The following is a 20211-nucleotide window of genomic DNA, read 5'->3' as shown; positions in this document are numbered from 1 at the left end:
GTTTTTTTGTGCTATTATCCTTATTTACATTGACCTTGTTTAATAAAATCTAAACACCTTTCTTTTGCATAATAACAGTAGATAACACAGCATGATGCATTTTTTAATGTGCTGCTTTTAACTGTTAGGAACTGTATCATGTTACAGATTCACACTTACAGATAGAAATTTCAGTGTAAAACAAAGAACTGATGTATTTGTTCCTTAAAATAAATGTCATTTACAAACAATGAGCAAAAGTTTAATTTGCAGCTGCAAGTGCTAAATTCACTTCCAAAATTTGATTTTGCTGATGTCAAAGCAACCAAATTTTGGAGATAGAGTACAACTTGCGATTGAGTGAACAAAAACAAGTCACACTCATAGAGTTATAGTCATACAGCATGGAAACAGGCCCTTCAGCCCATCCTGCCCACACCGACAAACATGTCCCATCCACACTAGTCCCACTTGCCTGCATTTGGCCCATATCCCTCTAAACCTGTCCTATCCATGTACCTGTCTAAATGTCTAGTCCCTGCCTCAACTACCTCTTCCAGCAACTCGTTCCATACACCCATCACCCATTGTGAGAAAAACACTCTCTTAAACACTTTTTATAAAGTTAGATATGGGGAAAAGATTCAGAAATGTGGATCAGAAATAATACGACTTCTGGCAAACAAAACATCTATCTACAATGAGAATCCAAACGCAGGACCAAAATGAAACATGATGCAAAATGAACACAACATGTTTAGTAGAAGAAGCCATTAGAAATTGAAACACAATGCACAATATATTTTGTTTCAATGCCCCATATTAGCACTGTAATATTAAATTCATTTTGAAACATAATTAGGACATAATAATGTGCCTAGAGCAGAGTGATTTTTGTTCACATGCTCCTTTCCACGTGATGTGAAAAATGTACTAAGCATGATCCTTCTGAGCTCAAGTTTTTAAAGGTTAACAAATTTCTTGCTTAATTGTCGTCATGTCTTTCCAAATACCATGAATAACCGGGTCAACGACCAGTCAATGTTATTTGTCATTGTCTTTGGAGTTGTAAATTTGATTTGACTAAAATTATTAACTCCATTTCACAGATGCTCCCTGTCTTGATATGTTTATACAACATTTTCTATTTTTATGTGGCGCAGCAGTAGAGCTACTGCCTGATGGGGCCAGAGACCCGGGTTCGATCCTGACTACGGGTGCTCGTCTGTACAGAGTTTGTCCATTTTCCTCATGACCTGTGTGGGTTTTCTCCGAGATCTTCAGTTTCCTCCCACACTCCTAAGACGTACAGGTTTGTAGGTTAATTGGCTTGGTTTAAATGTAAAATTGGACCTTGTGTGTGGAGGGTAGTGTTAATGTGTGGGGGTCGCTAGTCGGTGTGGACTCAGTTATCTGAAGGGGCCTGTTTCCTCGCTGCCTGTCTAAACTAAACTAAACTAAACTAATCTCAGATTTCCAGCAGGTTATTTAGGTTTTGTGCCTGGATACTGGAATCTTGAGCAAAACACAAAGTACTGATGTAACTCAGCAGGTCAGGCAGCATCTGTGGAGGGAATAGATGGGCAACATTTTAAGTCAGGTATCTTCCAAGTCTGAAGACAATACCCTTCTAAGTAAAGTTAAACATATGATTTTTCATGCACTTATTAACAATAAATAAAATATAATTCTAATTTATAGTAACTTCATAAAATCAGCCCTGTCGACTGTTTAAAAATCAGCAGGAATTTAGAGCAATAATTTTGTAGCTTTTAGGTCCATGTTTACGATGCTTAGAACAGCTAAACACAGTTCTATTTTTCCATTATGCTTAAGGTTTCTAGGTCACACTTGGAGTCAGTTCATTGAGACTGCTGCTGATATTTTGTTTCTTTTTCAGCAGAATGCACAGAGCCTTTCATTTACCAACAGGGAAGCTTGACATTGAAAATCATTTGACATCACAAAAATCTAAAATCAAAGCACTTCAGGCAGAAAGCAAATGACACAGATTTTTTCCTGCAACTTAATTCACAGAGATCACAGTTACCAAGTTTAAATGGCCTTGAGGAAAGGGCAATAATTACATTTTAAACTTGCAAAGTTGCAGAATATGCTCAATCATTCCAAAATAAGAATGTTTTTAAATGTTCTGTCAGACAGATTTTTAGTCTGGCAATCCCACGCATTCAAAACATCCACACAATTTCCTCAATCCTATCCCAAAAAGACCTTAGAGTCATAGAGACATGGAAACAGGTCCTCCAGTTCAACTTGTCCAGGGCAACCAAGTTGGCAACCAAAGCTTTTCACTGTACCTCAGTACACGTGGCAATAAACTAAACACAAAATTGCCTAACCAAGCGAGTCCCACTTGCCAGCATCTGGCCCATATCCCTTTCCTACCCATGTATCAGTCCAATTGTCTGTTAGAAACATAGAAACATAGAGAATAGTTGCAGGAGTAGGCCATTCAGCCTTTCAAGCCAGCACCACCATTCAATATGATCATGGCTGATCATCCAAAATCAGTAAACTGTTCCTACTTTCTCCCCATAGCCTTTGATTCCGTTAGCCCTAAGAGATATATCTAACTCTCTCGTGAGTGCACCCAGTGAATTGGCCTCCACTGCATTCTGTGGCAGAGAATTCCACAGATTCACAACTCTCTAGGTGAAAATATTTTTCCACATCTCAGTCCTAAATGGTCTACCCTTTATTCTTAAACCGTGACCCCTGGTTCTGGACTCCCCCAACATCAGAAAATGCTTTCCTGCATTTAGCCTGTCTAATCCTTTAAGAATTTTATATGTTTCTATAAGGTGCCCTCTCATCCTTCTAAATTCCAGTGAATATAAGCCCAGTCGATCCATTCTTTCATCATGTCAGTCCCGCCATCCCAGGAATTAACCTGGTGAACCTACGCTGTACTCCTTCAATATCAATTTTAGATGTTGTAGATGTCTCTACCACTTCGTCTAGCAGCTCACTCCATATACACAGCGCCCTCTGTGTAAAAATAAATTGCCCTTTACATCCATTTTTAATCTTTACATTCTCACCTGAAATCTGTGCCTTCTAATTTTAGATGAGGAAAAGATGGTCACAGCTATTCATGGTGTCTATGTCCTTCATGATATTACATAGCTCTATAGGGTCACCCCTCAGCCCCCAACACGACCGGGAAAAAAAGATCCAGTCTATCCAGCCTCTCCTCCTGCTTAAAAAAACCAGATTGGTAAATCCTCGTAAATCTTTTCTTGCATCCTTTCTAGTTTCATGGCATCGTTCCTATAGCAAGGCGTCCAGAAATGAACACAGTACTTCAAATGTGGCCTCTTGTATTACATCTTGTACAACTGCAACATGATATTCAACTCCTGTACTCAATACACTGATCGATGGAGGTATGCCTGCCAAATGCTTTCTTCCTTGCCTGTGTCCTCATATGTCCCTTGAATTATAATCACATGGAGTTTACTCATAACTGCCACCATTACCCAGCCTATGTGCCAGAAATATGTCAGACCCAAAATGACAAGGCAACTCAGCTGTCAATTTCCATGGCGACTCCCCATGGAGTTCAGCGGTGGACCAGGATCTGACCATGTTTCAACAAGGTTTACATTGGGGAACCTAATGGATGTCCTAACCATCAGTTCTCCCAAAATCTTCATGCAACACTTTGTAACCTGCTTAGTCCCTGGATAGTCTTCCTAGGGGGCGGAGACTCAGTTTACACATCTGCAACTGGAACAGGTTGGTGCAGCTAGGTAGACACACTGGGTAGATGTTTCTGGATGATCTGGTCAGATATCTCTATGTGGCTCAAAATATGTCTGGTAAAGTTCCTGTCAAACACTTTGAAATAAGTGATTTGGTTCAAGGTCCAACATAAACTGGAGCCTGTGCAATTGGCACTGTTGAAAACCATTCTCCACAGGTTCACCATAGATCTCTGCTCTATTGCTTTTAAAGGATTTCACAATACATAGTTATAAACTCATGGAGACATAGAAGCAGGTCCTTCAGCACAACTCCTTCATGCCAACCAAGACGCCCCATTCAAGCTCGTCCCATTTGCCCGCATATGGCCCATATCCCTCTAAACCTTTCTTATCCATGTATCTGTGCAAGTGTCTTTTAAATCTTGTTACTGCACCTGCCTCAACTACTCCTCTGGCAGCTCATTCCATATATCCACCAATCTCTGAGTGAAAATGTTGCCTCTCAAGCTCCTACTAAATCTTTCCCCTCTCACCTTAAACCCATGTCCTCTGGTTCTTGATTCCCCTACTCTGTGTAAGAGACTGTGCAATCACCCTATCAATCAACCTCATGATTTTATACACCTCTATACAATTAGATCCTCAGCCTCTTGCGCTCCAAGGAATAAAGTCCTAGCTTGCCGAAGCTCACCCTATAGCTCAGACCCTCAAGAACTGGCAACATCCAAGTAAATCTCATCTGCACTCTTTCCAGCTTAATAACATCCTTCCCAGAGCAGAGAGATCAAAACCAAACACAATACTCCAAATGCAACCTCACAATGTATTGCACAACTGTAACATAACATCCCAAGTTCTCTACTCTGTAACATAACTAATGAAGGTCTACGTACCAAACACCTTCTTTACCATCCTATGAACTTGTGACACTAGTTTCATAAAACTATGTACTTGGACTTCCAAGTCCCTCTGATCTACAATATTCCCAGAGCCCTACAATTTACTGTGATGGTCCCACCCTGGCTTGACTTCCCAAACTGCAACATCTCACACTTAACTGCATTAAACTCCATTAGCCATTCTTCAGCCCGCTTGCCCAGCTGATCAATATCCTGCTATAATTGTTGATATCCATGTAGAATCTTGTAGAATCTTTATGAACTTAAATTGCTTAGCCAGGAATATATTTCAAAGGATTAGTGGGAGCATTCCCTTGCATGAAGCTGGAGTGATCCATCCCACTGTAGAAAACTGCAACACACTAATTGATAATATTCTAACTTTTAGTCCATTAAGGTTATTACAGTTTAAAAGTAACATAAGGCCTCAGCAGCTAATAAAGGACCAACATTTGATAAATTAGAGTTTGATAAATTAGATGTCAGTTTATTCAACTTTGCAACTAATGTAATCACCAAGTTCTACTGCCAATTTTTTTAAATTAATTTTTCATTCAATGTAGGCCAGCTATCAAAAGAATGAGATTGGATTTCAGAAGCTGGGAAAAAAAGTAGCTCTCTCACTGCACTAAATAATTAACAAGTAACATCATACATTTTCTATCATGCAAGTTATAGAGTCATCGAGTCGTACTGCGTGGAAACAGGCTTTCCGGCCCAACTTGCCCACACTGACCAACATATCCAATCTACAACCATGCCTTCATCTCCTCCCGACTGGACTACTGCAACTCACTTCTCCTTGGCATCAGCTCCACCTACATCAACCAACTCCAACTGGTCCAGAACGCAGTCGCCTGACTCATCACCCATACCAAATCCTGGCATCACATCACTCCAGTCCTCAAACAACTTCACTGGCTTCCCATCTCCCACCGGATCACCTACAAAATCCTGGTCCTCACCTACAAAGCCCTCCACCATTTGGCCCCCCCCCCATATCTCACTGACCTCCTCTCCCCCTACCAACCCTCACAGTCCCTCAGATCCACATCAGCCGGTCTCCTCTCCATCCACAAGTCCAACCTCCGCAGCTTGGGGGACAGAGCCTTCTCCAGGGCAGTTCCCAGGCTCTGGAACTCCCTCCCCCAACTGATCCGCAATTCCGTGTCCCTCACCATCTTCCAGTCCCGCCTCAAGACCCATCTCTTCACCTCTGCCTATCCTTAGCCCCACGTCCCCCTCCCTTTTCATCTGTGCTTGAATTGCCTCATATTGTGTTTTGAATTGAATTCTGTCTTTAATTTGTGTACTAGTCATGTCTCTACTATTTATTTCATTCCGCTTACATGTTTTTCCTCTACTTGCTAAATTTTTGTAAGGTGTCCTTGAGACTCTTGAAAGGCGCCCATAAATAAAATTTATTATTATTATTATTACACTAGTCCCACCTGCCTGCATTTGGCCCATATCGCTCTAAACCTGACCTATCCATGTACCTGTCTAAATGTTCCTTAAAGTTGCATTAGTACCTGCCTTAACTAACACCTTCGGTACCTCGTTAGATACATCAACCATCCTATGTGTGGAAAAATAGGAACTATAATAGGAACTCCTCAAGTTCCTATTATAGTTGCTCATATCTTTCCCCATTGAACAGATAATAATCCTGATGAGGCATAATGTTCATGTTTGTGAAGGGCAGTAAGAGCAGGGGAGACAAAGCAAGGACTGAAGTTAAGTTATAGATGGTCCCCATTCTGTTTCAATGATGGAGAGATCTGAGAAGCTCCTTTTCCCATTCTCATCATTCCGGCATCACTGAAACTTTACTTATTTTTGAATTTAGTTCTGAATTCAGGAGAAAAAATTATGTTGGAATAAATGTACTCTCAACTTGCATTGTGGTAGATTGCAATAATTGAGATTGGATTTTGGGAGCAAGAGTTCAAATTGCTTACATTATCACATTACATATCTAGAACATCCAGTAAAGGGTCAGATATGACGGCACCCATTTCCTCTCTCCAGAGGTACTGCCTGTCCCGCTTGTAATAGCGCCACCTTTGGTTGGAGGATTGTAAATGATTGAATAAACCACAGTGCAGCTGGGCAGTGAAGTTCCGGTCATCAGGGAGTTAACTTGTTATTCTGTGCCTCAGCTCAAGATATCACACCGCTGAGTTACTCCAACTTTTTGTGTCTATCTTCGGATTAAACCAGCACCTGCAGTTCCTTCTTACACAAAGGATTAGATATGTTTTATTTCCAGTCTGACTTAGTCCAATTCATTCCTGAGGTTTCGGTATGGATTGGAGCTATCAATTGCAATTATCCCAAAAAGGTTTCCCCTTATTGTTCCCCCGTTTAGGTGTGTGAAAAGGTGAGGATATTTTGGTAAAATTCAGCATTCTCTTCGACCGATAAAAAATTGAGCCAGACAGAAGTGAACAAAGGAAGAATATTCCCACAGGAGTGGGGACAAAGGAGAAGCTGAGTGAAAATAAAACCATTGAGGTACCCTGTATCATCAGGGAGAGATGAGTGGACAAGTAGAGGTGATGGTTCTGAAGTAAGGGCAGAGGCAGACGATGACTAAAATGTAGTCAGTGATTAGAGATGAAGGTGACAGGGAGAGCAAAGTAAGTAAATGGAATTTGAGCGAGGAGATAAATCTGAAGCCGTGAGAAGACAACAGAGACAGGTTGGAGACGAGGGACTCAATCAATATTTGCACATAAGAGTGATTTTAGAAACAAGTAATATAGCATGAGACAGAAAGAAAGAGAAAAATGTTGGAAGTAAACGAAGATCTGAAGCTAGGGGATTGCAGGAGACAGTTGGATGTGAGCAAAGAGACAGAGATACAAATATAAACAGAGAAATAAAAGTATGAGGGGGAGAAAAGACACAGACATTGATGGTGAGAGACAGACATCGAATTGTGTAAAACAATCATTGACAGAGAGAGGTATGGTCCAAACTCAGAGCCACACATTTATCAATGGCAAATACACATGTATTTGTTATATCAGCAAATCGGCGGATTTGTCTGGGCCTAAGCTCACCATAGCCTTGTCAGAGCCTCTTTTTTAAAATAAAAATCATTCTATTGTGTGGAGTCTGCACCCTCTTCCTGTGAATATCTGAATTTCCCCAGGTGTTCCAGTTTACTTCCACATCACAAGTTTAGGTGGCCATAATTGCCACGAGTGCAGGTGGGTGGTGGGACAATCAGCAGGGTGTTAATAGGCCTGTTCGAGAAAATAGGATACAGGGGAAATAAGTGGGGGATTGGGATTGCTTTTGAGCAAGAGGGATGTTTAGCCTACTCCTATTTCCTATGTTGCCATCAATCGTTTCCACAACCAGAGAGAAAAAGTTAATGTTGATAAAGGAACAGGCAAGACACGAAAAGACGTTGTAATGTGACTTTGACAAAATAGGTAAGTGGTGTTTATTTAATTAATGATGTTGAATAGGATCATTTGGTTTGAACTAAAACTCATGACTGTTAAAAGATGCTATCTGGAGAAAGTGGTATTGTTTATTTGATTACACAATCAAGTTCTCCCATCAAGTGTAGGCAGGGCAATCATTTGCACATAGCCTGTGGTTTCCATGAAAATTATTGGTTAGAGAATCAAAAGATTGAAGTCTTTGATTTCCCAATTTAAAGAACATGCTGGGAGAACATTTGTTTGAAAAATACACTCACTTCCTCAGAACTTGAGTGTTTTATGGTTCTTGTTTACTCCCTTGCCAGCTTTCTCTCAGTCTTCTGAAGATTTGCTCTGACTGGACACTATTTAAAGCCAATTCTTGAAGGTCAGATGGTCAACATCTAGGGGCATGTGGTTACTTAAGTAAGTTGTGTCTAACATTAGAAAAATCTTACTTAAGTAACCAGTCTGAAGAAGGGTCTCGACCCGAAACGTCACCCATTCCTGTCCTCTAGAGATGCTGCCTGTCCTGCTGAGTTACTCCAGTTTTTTGTGTTTTTCTTACTTAAGTAACCACGTGACTAAGATGTTGAATGTCTAACCTTCAAGAGGATATCACAATCAAGACCACTGCTGTCTGACATCCACACTCAGCCTGCCGCAAGCAGCAACAATAACTGAAGGTTTAAGATCAGAGCTATCTTGGATGAATAAAGAACGGTGATCTTTCCAACATGCTGACTGACTATTGTTTTTGTAAGGGTTACAATTAATATTCTGTTCACAAGTTATATTGATATTTATTAAACTCATTTGACAGCTAAAGTTTCATAGCTATTCCGTTTTAGAGAGACAATAAATGCTGCAGTTCTGTTTATACATATACACTCCAGGGTCTGTTTAAAATCTTTCACAGGACAGATACTAGGGGACAGGAGATAGCTCTGGCAGATAATATTAAGGACATTCCTAAGAGATTTTATAAGAACGTTAGGGGAAAGAATACAACTGGAGCGAAGATTTAACAACCATATTGTTGGTGTCTTCACCCAAGTGACATACATACAGTAAATTCCCACCACTCATCCATGTGGCACACAACTCATTACATTCTGCCAACCAGAAAAGGGCATATTTATGCCTACTCTCTCTATTCAATTAGCCTGTCAATCTTCCACCCTCACCAAAATGTTACCTCCTACGTTGTAAGCTGTAATTTTCCGCAATAACTTTTGCTGAAGTATTTTATCGATTGCTTTCTGGAAATCAATATGATGCATCATTTTATCTGAAGCATATGGAAGGGATATAGGGCATCATAGTGCTAAGGTTGAGTTTCTCTTCATCATTGTTTTGATTGGGCGGGGGAGAGGAACAAATGGGTAGAAGATATCTTGGGCTGAGAACCAAAATATTTATCTAGCCTATTCTGTGATAGTTGGGTGGTGCAACATCAGTCACTGGGTTCGATCCTGACCCGAGGTGCTGCCTGTGTGGTGTTTGCATGCTCAACCTGTGGCCTTATGCATTTCTGGACACATCCCAGAGACATGTTGATAGATTAACTGGCCTGTGTAAATAGCCCAAAGGCAGTACAATATATGACTCCACCTCCTGGGAACAGATAACATTTTTTTTTTCTGTGATTCAGTCTTATTGCTGATACAACCACCTTCCAGGCTACACAGAAGCTTAGTGAGCTGTGAAGTTCATAAAAACATAGAAACATAGAAAATAGGTGCAGGAGTAGGCCATTCGGTCCTTCGAGCCAGCTCCGCCATTCAATATGATCAAGGCTGATCAGCCAAAATCAGTAGCCCGTTCCTGCTTTTTCCCCTTATCCTTTGATTCCGATATCGCCCTAAGCTATATCTAACTCACTCTTGAAAACATCCAAATAATTGGTCTTCACTGCCTTCTGTGGCAGAGAATTCCACTCCAATTCCAATTCAAGTTCCACACTTGAACCATCATCCCAATTTGACTCCTTTCACACACACGCACAAAATCAAGTAACTGCTAATTGGGAATAATGACTGGGAATTCTCCTGTGAAACACCAGCATTTCCTGGTGTAACTGGTTGGGTTTCATGCAGAAGAGTAACTTAATGGACAAGTTGCAAATTTCCTCTTTGATGATTGCCAACAATTTCCCCAAGTGCCAGAAAACCAACATCATGACATTTCCCAGCAACTGCTCTGAATGATCCACCCACTGCACCTCAGCCAAGGGTTAATAAAGTATCTTTCATTCATTCATTCATTCATTCATTCATTCATTCATTCATTCATTCATTCACCTGGTTCAGGGTCAACCACCTCATTCATTAAGGCAAAAGAATAGCTACAAAAGAGAGAGGAAGCTACAAGGGACTGTAGATGCTGGAATAACTCAATGGGTCAGGCAACATCTGTGGAAGGAATGGACAGACAATGTTTTGGGTCTGAACTTTCTTCAGACTGATTGTAGGGGGGGGGGGAGAAAGCTAGAAAAGAGAGGGGGTGGCAGGACAAAGCCAGGGAATTGACAGGTAGCTACAGCTGGGGGAGGGGGGGGGGGAGGGTCATGGATGGTAGATGGGTGGAGTAAGTGACAAAGTATAGAAATGAAAAGAAGACAAAAGAGTGTCAGATAACCAGAGAAGAGAAATGAAATGTAAAGCCAGAGGGAGGGATATATGTGGAAAGTGGACTGAGAGAGAATGAATGGGAATGAGGGGTGGGATAGTGGGAGAAATAGGTGACTACCAGTTTAGGGGGTGGGGGCGGGGCTGGAAAGAGAGAGGGTGAAAGGGTTGATATTACTTAACATTGGAGGTTTCAGTATTCATACCTTTGGGATATGCTAACGAAGTGGAATATGATATGATGTTGCTTCAAATGAGAGTGTCAAATTTCAAGTAATCTATATTTTCTCTTTAATCAATTAACAGAAGATTGCTGTTCATTTTTTAAAAGATAATAGAGGAATTTGTAGACCGTTTTGGGTCAATTGGGGATATGGGTTATGTGGCCATCAAAGCATTTCTATGGGCAGGACTCACGGTTATTGATATGAAAGGCCTTGTACCACAGGGCCAGGCCATTTGCTATGTAGCTGTCTGCAGGGGCTGGATGTAGAACCCACTCTCGGTAACTATGGATCAACAGTAAGAAATTGGCAACCACAGTTGGCTTCCAGCTCCCAGCAAATCTGGGCCAACATAAAGAACCTTCGAAGGTAAACCTTCATCTCTGCTGAAACTCAGTTGGATTCCTACTGTGCATTAAAAAAAATTGCAGTGATACTCAGCATTAACGAGAGATTCACCTTCTGTTTCATCCGGCCCCTGGGCCTATTCCATTGCCAGAGTGAGGTTGCTGGCAAACAGGAGAAACAACCACCTCATTCTTCTTGGGTAGATTACAACCTAACATATGAACATTTAATTCTCCAATTTTAGATAGCTATAGAACCCTCTCCCTCTCCCTCCCCCCACCCCCCCCCCCCCCCACCACTTCTTCCCTCTCCCACTCTTCTGTGCCCCACCTGGAATCACACCTATTTCACCCCTCCTTCTCCCCTTCCACCTATATTCCCTCCTCTAGCTTCACAATTTGCAATTTTTCAATCCTTTTGTCTCACACTTCCTGTCTTTTCATCTTTGGCCTTTGTCAATTAAAAAATTCAGTATTCAACCCTCTGTCAATTAAAAAAAACACTCCTCACTTGTATCAGTCTATTACCTGCCTGGCTTTATCTGGTCCCTCCTCTCTTCCGGCTTTCTTTCCCCTTATAATCAATCTGAAGAAGTGTCCCGACCCAAAATGTCACCTATCCATGTAATCCAGTGATGCTGCCTGACTCATTGAGTTACACCAGCACGTGGTGTCTTTATTTCTAAACCAACATCTGCAGTTCCTTGTTTCTTCAATTAACAATAAAACAGGCTTTATAGAGAGCACAAGCCATCATCTCCTGAACAAACAGGTGGTGTGGGGTAGTTTGTCTGAGGTATGGGTTTGGACTTTGGATTGAGTATATTTATATTATGAGTGTGTCTCTTAACCTACTCTCCCCTTCCATTCCATTCTCAGTATTTATTGAGTGGGGCGTGCTGTTTGGAATAAAATGATCCAGAGTACATGCCTTATTCAACAATTTCATATAATCGGCATCTTTTTTAGGCCATGAGAATTTCTCTCATTGTCGATCTGCTTTTGAAGACAGCAGTGTTGAAAAATGCAATATTACATGTACTAGATATGCACTAAAAGGTTGCTCCACTTGCAGGCTGTGCTTAAATCTCACCGTCAGAGCTACAACGACTATTATGTTAGAGTGCTAGATGTGCATCTATTTCTAACCTACAATGCCTGAATAAAGAATCCATTTATTCACGACGTTTGTGCCTCTACAAGTGCATGTAGAATGGCGCAGCACAGGAGGAACCTCGTGCACTATGGATCATCTCCCGCTCTTTTTGAAGGGATAGTTACTTAACCACAATCCCCTGTCTTTTCCCGAGAACGCTACAAGTTTTGCTTTTCAAGAAGATTCCTTTTGAGACAGAGCTTTTAACCTTTAATCATTATATGCAGCCAACTTCCAGTGTAAAACATTTCAAATGATTGGTATTTTGCAAATTGTCACAGATACAGATCCTATTTGGATAAATATATAGAAGATAGACGCAAAAAAGCTGGAGTAACTCAGCGTATCAGGCAGCAGCATCTCTGGAGAAGAGGAACAGGTAAGGTTTTGATTACCTTATTACCTCCCTGATTACCATGCCAATGGAAGCAGTTTGTCTAATTCCTCAATCAAACCCCTTACCAGCTTTTTGAAGACAATTGTTAAACATTGCAGCTTTATTCCTCCCATTCCAAGGTGAACATTCCTACTGTAATAGTCTATATGCAATTGAATTCTCACCATTGGCAATGTGTGTGGTTTCAAGCCCCACTCGAAAGACTCTGTCAGGCTGTTAGATGAGGTATTTTTATGTATGTGATTTTCAACTGAGCCCTGAAGTGGGCATGACACATCCCATGGCATTATTTGGAAGGAGGGCAGGGTGGTTCACCCAGGTTTCCTAGTCAATGCTTATTCACAATGGACGTCACTAAATCCAGAGGATCTGGTCAATGTTTAAAGTGCCATAACCTGCAAGACCTTGAACCAACAGCTGAGAAGTAAGATTAGCCCAAAGATTGCATTTGGTCAACATGGACAAATCTGAAAAATTACCTCCTTTTGTTCTGTAAATGTGAGTGATTACCACATTGACATTTGATGGAACTTACTGCGTGCAAATTGGCAGACACAATTCCTATATTACACTTCAGAAAGTACTTAATTGGCTGTAACAATCTCTGATATTTCCTGAAAGGTCATATAAATGAATGTGTAACATATCTTTTTTTAACATTCTTGAAAACCTGCAATGCCTCCTTGACATTTTTCCCAAGGTGTGAAACCTAAAAGTATACTCTATCTGAGGCCAAGCCAGTGAATTGTAACGGTTTTGTCATTTCCTAGCACATTACATGTATAAATGAAACTTTAAGAGCCATTGCTCCTTTCAAAAAATGACCAAAAACCTGTTACATGATAAATCAGTAAGTATCATCTAATACTTACCCAGTTTTCAGGCTAATCAGGGCATCGTGCACTCCTTTCTGGTTGAATTTAGACATATAAGCATGCATATCTGGATAGTTGTTTCTGATGTTTCTTTCTGTGCTTCCATTCGGAACTGTCCCAAATCGAAATGGTGGTGAATGGTCATTAGGCCTCTGAAACTATAAGAAACACAAAAATCTATGGTGACTGGAATTATATTGACTTTATACCAGTGTGTCAAAGCAGAAGCCTTTTATATTCTGAACAGTTTCTTGTATTAAAAACAAAGGGACCCGAGAAATCAAAGAGTTTCTGTTTACGTTTAAGCACTTACATGTAAAGCATTGAATACTTCCCATGTCCCATGGAAGCAGCTCTCAAGAATCTGGCTTTCCACATTAGCCCTGCCAAAGGGCCCAGGAGATATCCAATTTAATTAAACATTGTAACCTGATCATGTACGCCATTGCATCTTAAAAGACTCAAGTGCTTTCCTGCTGCAATGAGCTTTATGGCACATTGATTCTATGAATTCAAAGTTGCTTCATTTTGCAAGCAATTCCTGCTGGGGTTACAGAGTGAAATGTAACCTGTTGTCCCGTGCTGATAGACCACCGTCATACTACAAAGGCTGGCTTCAAGGAAATGGCCGCTGGAATCAAAGGCGGATACCAACACTTATCAAGTTCATTCCATGGTAATAATATTCCTCTTCAAATGAATGCACCATTCTTCCTCCGCATGCTCTTCCTGCCTACAAGCTGCCATCAGTGTTTGATGATGTCTATGAATCACACTGTGATCCTTTACCATGCTGTGCCTGGTTATCACTGCATTGTAAAACATCGGTATAGTCACTGAGGATCTAAATGGTTCCTTCCCTGTGCCTTAGTTCTGAAGCTCAGTCGAGGCATGCTTCCGCACATTACTCAATCAAATTATCTATATTCATGGTAATGCTCTTTCTATATTGAAGATTATTTTGGTACCGGGGACTTGGCAATGGGAAATATTCAATAGTATGGTAACTTACATAATTGCAAACGTGTCCTTTCACTTTCTTCATTGGCTATTTTTTGTCAGTGTGTATTGATATTCCAGCCAACAGAGATTTAGACACCGGGGAATATTTTCCATCAGTCTTTTAATTTGCTCCATTTTATCTCTATCATCCTGCAACGCGCCAAATTATCCGCAATTCACTCCCGAAACTCCGTGATCTCATCTTTCTTTCTCCTCCTTTAAGATGCTTATTAAAACCATTCTGACCAAGCCTTTCACCCACCCCACCCTTAAATCTCCTTTCATGGCTCAGTTAGTTTCTGTATGGTAACACTCGCAAAAATGCCTTTAGATGGTTTGCTAAATTAAAGATGTTATGTCAATGGATTCAATTGTTGTTGTAATATTGTTCTTCTGGGAATACTTTATCACTGTATCATGGAAGCATATTCATGCTGAGCCTCCCACAGCCACTTGAGGCAGGAAGATGAATCAAAATGATTGGGGATTGTTGTCCCTCCCAGGTGGATACAATCCTGGCATTTATGTGACCCTAACCTTCAAATGCTGAAGCATTCAAGGTGATCAAACTTATCTTGTGTCACATCGGTAGGCAGCATTTAGTATTAGATAGATTCTCATTTTCAACCGGCTGAAACAAGCAGAAGCCATTTTGGCGGATCAAGTGCACTTTTAATAAAAGTGTTGCAGTTGCGAAACATGACTTGCCTGACCACAGCTATTCATCATTGTCACGACAGGAAATTATGGGCTTCGCAGCATCAGAGTCTCCATGCTACACAATGCAATAGATAAGCTCAGTCTGTTTATAACAGCACTTAAAGTGGGTCAAACTCTGCCATCAAATGTCAAAATAGTGCTGCCGGATAATTTAGCTGCAACAGAGGCAGCTAAAGGAAGTGCTGCTTTCCAACAGACTGGCTGAAACTGTTTTCCATCGACTGCGATAAGAAGGATTTCCATGTGCTACTTTATATACTTGAAACCTTGATATATAGTCCATGACAAAACCATAAAGTGGGACACCGGGTATTGTGTCCTTATTATGGAAGTATTTAAAGAATAAAGTCATCAGCATACTTTCAAAACCGTAACAGTGGTAAGTGTTTTTCAGCAAGAAAGATTTCAGGTGCTTTTTCCATGTTAAAATCATTAGCCTGTCCCAAATTCCATGCCTTTCCATCTCCATAGTACATTTTCTATGTATTCACTTTGGTAATGAATGGCAGTTTTTCTTTGGGATTGACAAAAGATATTTTTGACTCTCAAAGGACAAGTTTATCGCATGATTTTGCACAGCATTTTCCTGTGACCACTCGCATAGCATTTTGCTTTTTTGAAGGCCTTCATGTGTCTTGACTAGGTAGCAAATGTTCTTCCTGGTTTTGGCAAGCTTTCTACTGCCATTTCTGGAACTTGACATGTTTTGGAGATTCTGCTTGTACTCAAGGAGTATGTGGTTGCGACAGTAGATAGAGACTGAAGAAGATCACAGAATGTGGAGGACTGTGGTTGAGAAAAGGGCCTAAGCCAGCCCTACCTTTCAGTAGGACAAGTCATTCTCATTCTGACCAAAAATGTCATTTTTTTATCTCGAGATTCTGCCTGACCTGCTGAGTTACTCCAGTATTTTGTGTCTATCTTCAGAACAACATCTGCAGTTCCTTCCGGCACAAGTCAAAGGGAAATCATAGGGTACCGTAGGAAATTTTGCTTTGATGCCTTTAACCATTTAAGATTACATGTGGGTTCAATGAGGCCCTTGAAATGATCCCAGATGTATCTCAGACAACGTAAATTGATCCTGGAGGCAATTCATTATTATTCAGGCAAATGGCTCCATTTACTTGAAAATTGTTACAACTTGCCTCCGCCTTCAAGATCATGCGAGTCCATTTTAGGTTGGGCGCATTTCCATTGTCATCCATTTTGTTGCTGGATAGCAACAGGAGAGAATCAACAGACTTCAGGACTGCAATGACTTCATGAATACTTTGAGAGACAGTGGGTAAATAAATAGATGTACATCTGCATCCAAAGAGTTGAAGAACATTGAAGCATGATGGTTGTTTGGAAACTAAGTAATCCTCAGTACATGATGGACATTACAACAGCAGCAGCAGCTCAGTGAACTGGTCTCACAGCACATTTCAGACTGGGCTTTGGAGTTTACTACAACTCTCTGACTGTAAACTGCAGCTATGCCAATATATATATATATATATATATATATATATATTGCTTTTTTGAAGGCCTTCATGTGTCTTGACTAGGTAGCAAATGTTCTTCCTGGTTTTGGGAAGCTTTCTACTGCCATTTCGGGAACTTGACATGTTTCGGAGATTCTGCTTGTACTCAAGGAGTATGTGGGTGCGACAGCAATGGAGAAGATATATATATGTGTGTGTGTGTGTGTACATGTTAGTATGTGTATATATACACACTTTCTTTCTCATTGATCATATTGTTTACAATGTACTATGTTTACATATTGTGTTGTGCTGCTGCAAGTAAGAATTTCATTGTTCTATCTGGGCCATATGACAATAAAACACTCTTGACTCTTGCTACTGGTGGACACATTTTTCTAGCAGAAGTGGATGCCATTTCCGTGGAAACAGCAATTTGAGATACAGGTCTGAACGCCAGGTTTTCTCTGCACAATATCTTTGAAGGAATTCTGTCATATTTTATTACACACACAAATGCTTTCAAATAAGGCATGATCTGGGAAGCACCAAAATTGCAATATACCGATATGTTCTTTATTGAGGTAATATCATCACTAATTTTCTCCCCCCGATTCTGGTTCTGTGTCATCAACTACACTTTTCAGCTTTTTCTATCAGCTTTGGATCCAGTTTGTGTACATCTTTGAGCAAGTCACCTTTTGTGTTTTATGACAATAGAACGTTTGTCATATGCTTCTGTCCAATCTCCATTTGGAGTCAGCTTTTCCAGAGTCACATTTTACATCATTTTGGGTACTCATGATATCACTGTCTTCTACAACTACCTGCGTACATTTTGCTCTACAGAATGTTTCTATTTGTTTGATATATGAGCTGTTCAAAGACATCGGAGAGAACGTTTTGCCAGTCAATGGTTTTCAAGTTCATTACAGCAGAAGGTTTCAGGATAATGGATAAAAAACACCACTCAGGATTTGGAAGTCGTTGGCTAAGCTATACTTCGATAAAACCCACTTCAGTATTGGCAAAGTAATACATTCAGTGATCCAGAACCTTAGGACAAGAGATTACCTTCATTTTAATAAATTAAGGTAAATTCTTGCACCTTTCACAACCCCAGGAACATTACAAAGCACGTTACTGTCAGATTATTTTGAAATGTTTATTGTTATTGCGTTTCAAGGGATTACCTTTTTGTCACTGAGCCCAGTCACTTGGTCAACGAACTCTTCCTGGATCATAAAAGCAGCCAAATTAGCAGTGTAGCTTGCAAGGAATATTACAGCAAAGAAGGCCCACACGGACACAATGATTTTACTTGTTGTTCCCTTCGGATTCTGGACCGGCACGGAGTTGTTGAAAACCAAGCCCCAAAGGAGCCAAATTGCTTTGCCTACTGTAAAGGAGGGGCCATGTGGAGCTGCAAACAAAAAACAACAGATAAGAACGGTCTTAGCACAGGCAGGGATTTCCAAATTAATCTCTCAAAACACCTAGTTTCTTGAATGAAGCAACCATATAACATTGGTTCCAATGTGTTTCCTCACATCATCCTTCTAGAATTCTACATGATTACACTTCGAGGTATGGCTCTACACTCCAAAGATACACAGGTTTGTAGGTTAATTGGCTTGGTATAAATGTAAATTTGTCGCTAGCGTGCATAGGATTGTGTTAATGTACGGTGATCGCTGGTCGGTGCGGACTCAGTGGGCCGAAGGACCTGTTTCCACACTGTATCTCTAAACTAAACTAAACTAAACCTGTGTAAAATAAGTCAGATATTGTATTGAATTCCCCATGGACAATGCCTTTTCCTCACTATTTTAATCACATAAATCCTCACTTCAAAACTGGTAATCAGATACCATTATTTTTAATGGAAGTATTATCAAGCCAGGTTTTCACTGCAATCTGTAATAGTTTCTTGAGAAGTATATAACCTGAATGTTGAGACAAGCTTATTTGGTTAGTGTCAGTGATTAATGGCTGGTGGAAACTTTTTTTTGTTTTCTCAGTATCAAAATAGATAAATCTCTCAATGTATCGAAGTGGACATCAGCATTAAATTTGCCTTAAAAGCAAAGATAAATCATGAGCAGCATAATTATCGGTAAAGTCAGTCAAAAACATTACATAAATGAAAGCTGAACAGCCTGGAAATGAAATAAAAACAACTGCAGATGCGGGAAATCTGAATGAAAACACAAAATGCTGGAAACACACAGTGGGCAGGCAGCATCTGTGGAAAGAGAAACAGTTAATGTTTCAGGTCTTCCTTACAAAGATGAACTTTGAAGTGCAGAAGAGAGGCATTACGCGTAAAAATAGAAAGAAGGAAATAGCAAGTGGAACACAGTGCAGCAAGGATTTGATCAATTCGTATATACTTAGTTTAGTTTGAGTTTAGATACAGATAGAGATTCAGCATGGAAACAGACCCTTCAACCCACCGAGTCCATGCTGACCAACCATTACCCATACACTACTTCTATCCTACACACTAGGGATAATTTATAGAAGCCAATTAATCTGCACGCCTTTGAAATATGGCTGGAAACCAGAGCACCCAGAGAGAGCCCACTTCTTCACAGCAAGAACATACAATCTCTGTACAGACAGAATCTATAATCAGGTTCGATTCTGGGAATCTGGCGCTGTAAGGCAGCGACTCTTCCACTGCATCACTGTGCCATCCATTGTCATTGTTATTGTCATTTTCTTTCTTTTGGGCCTGTCCCACTTAGGCGATTTTTGGGGCGACTGCCACAACATTTCCAACTTGTTGAAGATTTTTCGGCGACAGTGGCGGCAATTCCTGCTGTTGTAGGTTGTCGTAGGTGCTGTCGTAGGTTGTCGGCAGGTGTCGTAGGAGAATTCCATTAAAATTAGTCGCTGGCAGTCGCCTAAAGAGTCGCCTAAGTGGGACAGGCCCATTAGTCATTGATGGGTCTAAATCCCAACCCCAAAGACATCATGGGAGCAGCTTCACTTGTAAATTGGTGATGGTTCAAAAAGACAATTCGCACCTTCTTGTCCAGAGCAAATGACGATAAATGCACAAACAGAGCTGAACATAATAACAAACAAAGCCTTACAGTGTAATGTAGTTCTCTTCAATCTATACAGACCAAGTGGCAAGTGGAGCTCTGGTTTCATGCCAATCTGTACGGAAGATTAGGAACCATTTTTGCTACTTAATGCTTTTACATCTTGGAAGGAATGCCTTCTGTGCACTGACAAAACATCACTCAATTTGTGCTTCAGTTCTCCCTAGCCTCTATCACACTTATCTCTGATATTACCCACTTCATTCCTTTTATTCAAACTCTCTTTAATCTT

The 20211-nt window shown here is 40.5% G+C and overlaps 1 protein-coding gene across 3 annotated transcripts in view; it reads right to left on the bottom strand.

Moving 5' to 3' along the window:
* Positions 1-20211, bottom strand: part of grin2a (glutamate ionotropic receptor NMDA type subunit 2A) — a 266902-nt gene that overhangs the window by 44564 nt on the left and 202127 nt on the right. For all 3 annotated transcript variants that reach the window (XM_033040431.1, XM_033040432.1, XM_033040433.1), the window contains exons 10-11: positions 18060-18289; positions 13673-13833 (exon numbers count right to left, since the gene is read on the bottom strand). In XM_033040431.1, the coding sequence (XP_032896322.1) occupies positions 13673-13833; positions 18060-18289 (391 nt within the window). The remainder of the gene's footprint in view (positions 1-13672; positions 13834-18059; positions 18290-20211) is intronic.

The sequence above is a fragment of the Amblyraja radiata genome, chromosome 22, assembly GCF_010909765.2.
Source record: "Amblyraja radiata isolate CabotCenter1 chromosome 22, sAmbRad1.1.pri, whole genome shotgun sequence".
Taxonomy (NCBI): Eukaryota; Metazoa; Chordata; class Chondrichthyes; order Rajiformes; family Rajidae; genus Amblyraja; species Amblyraja radiata.
The sequence above is the reverse complement of the archived record's forward strand: the minus strand, read 5'-3'. Positions and strand labels throughout refer to the sequence as shown.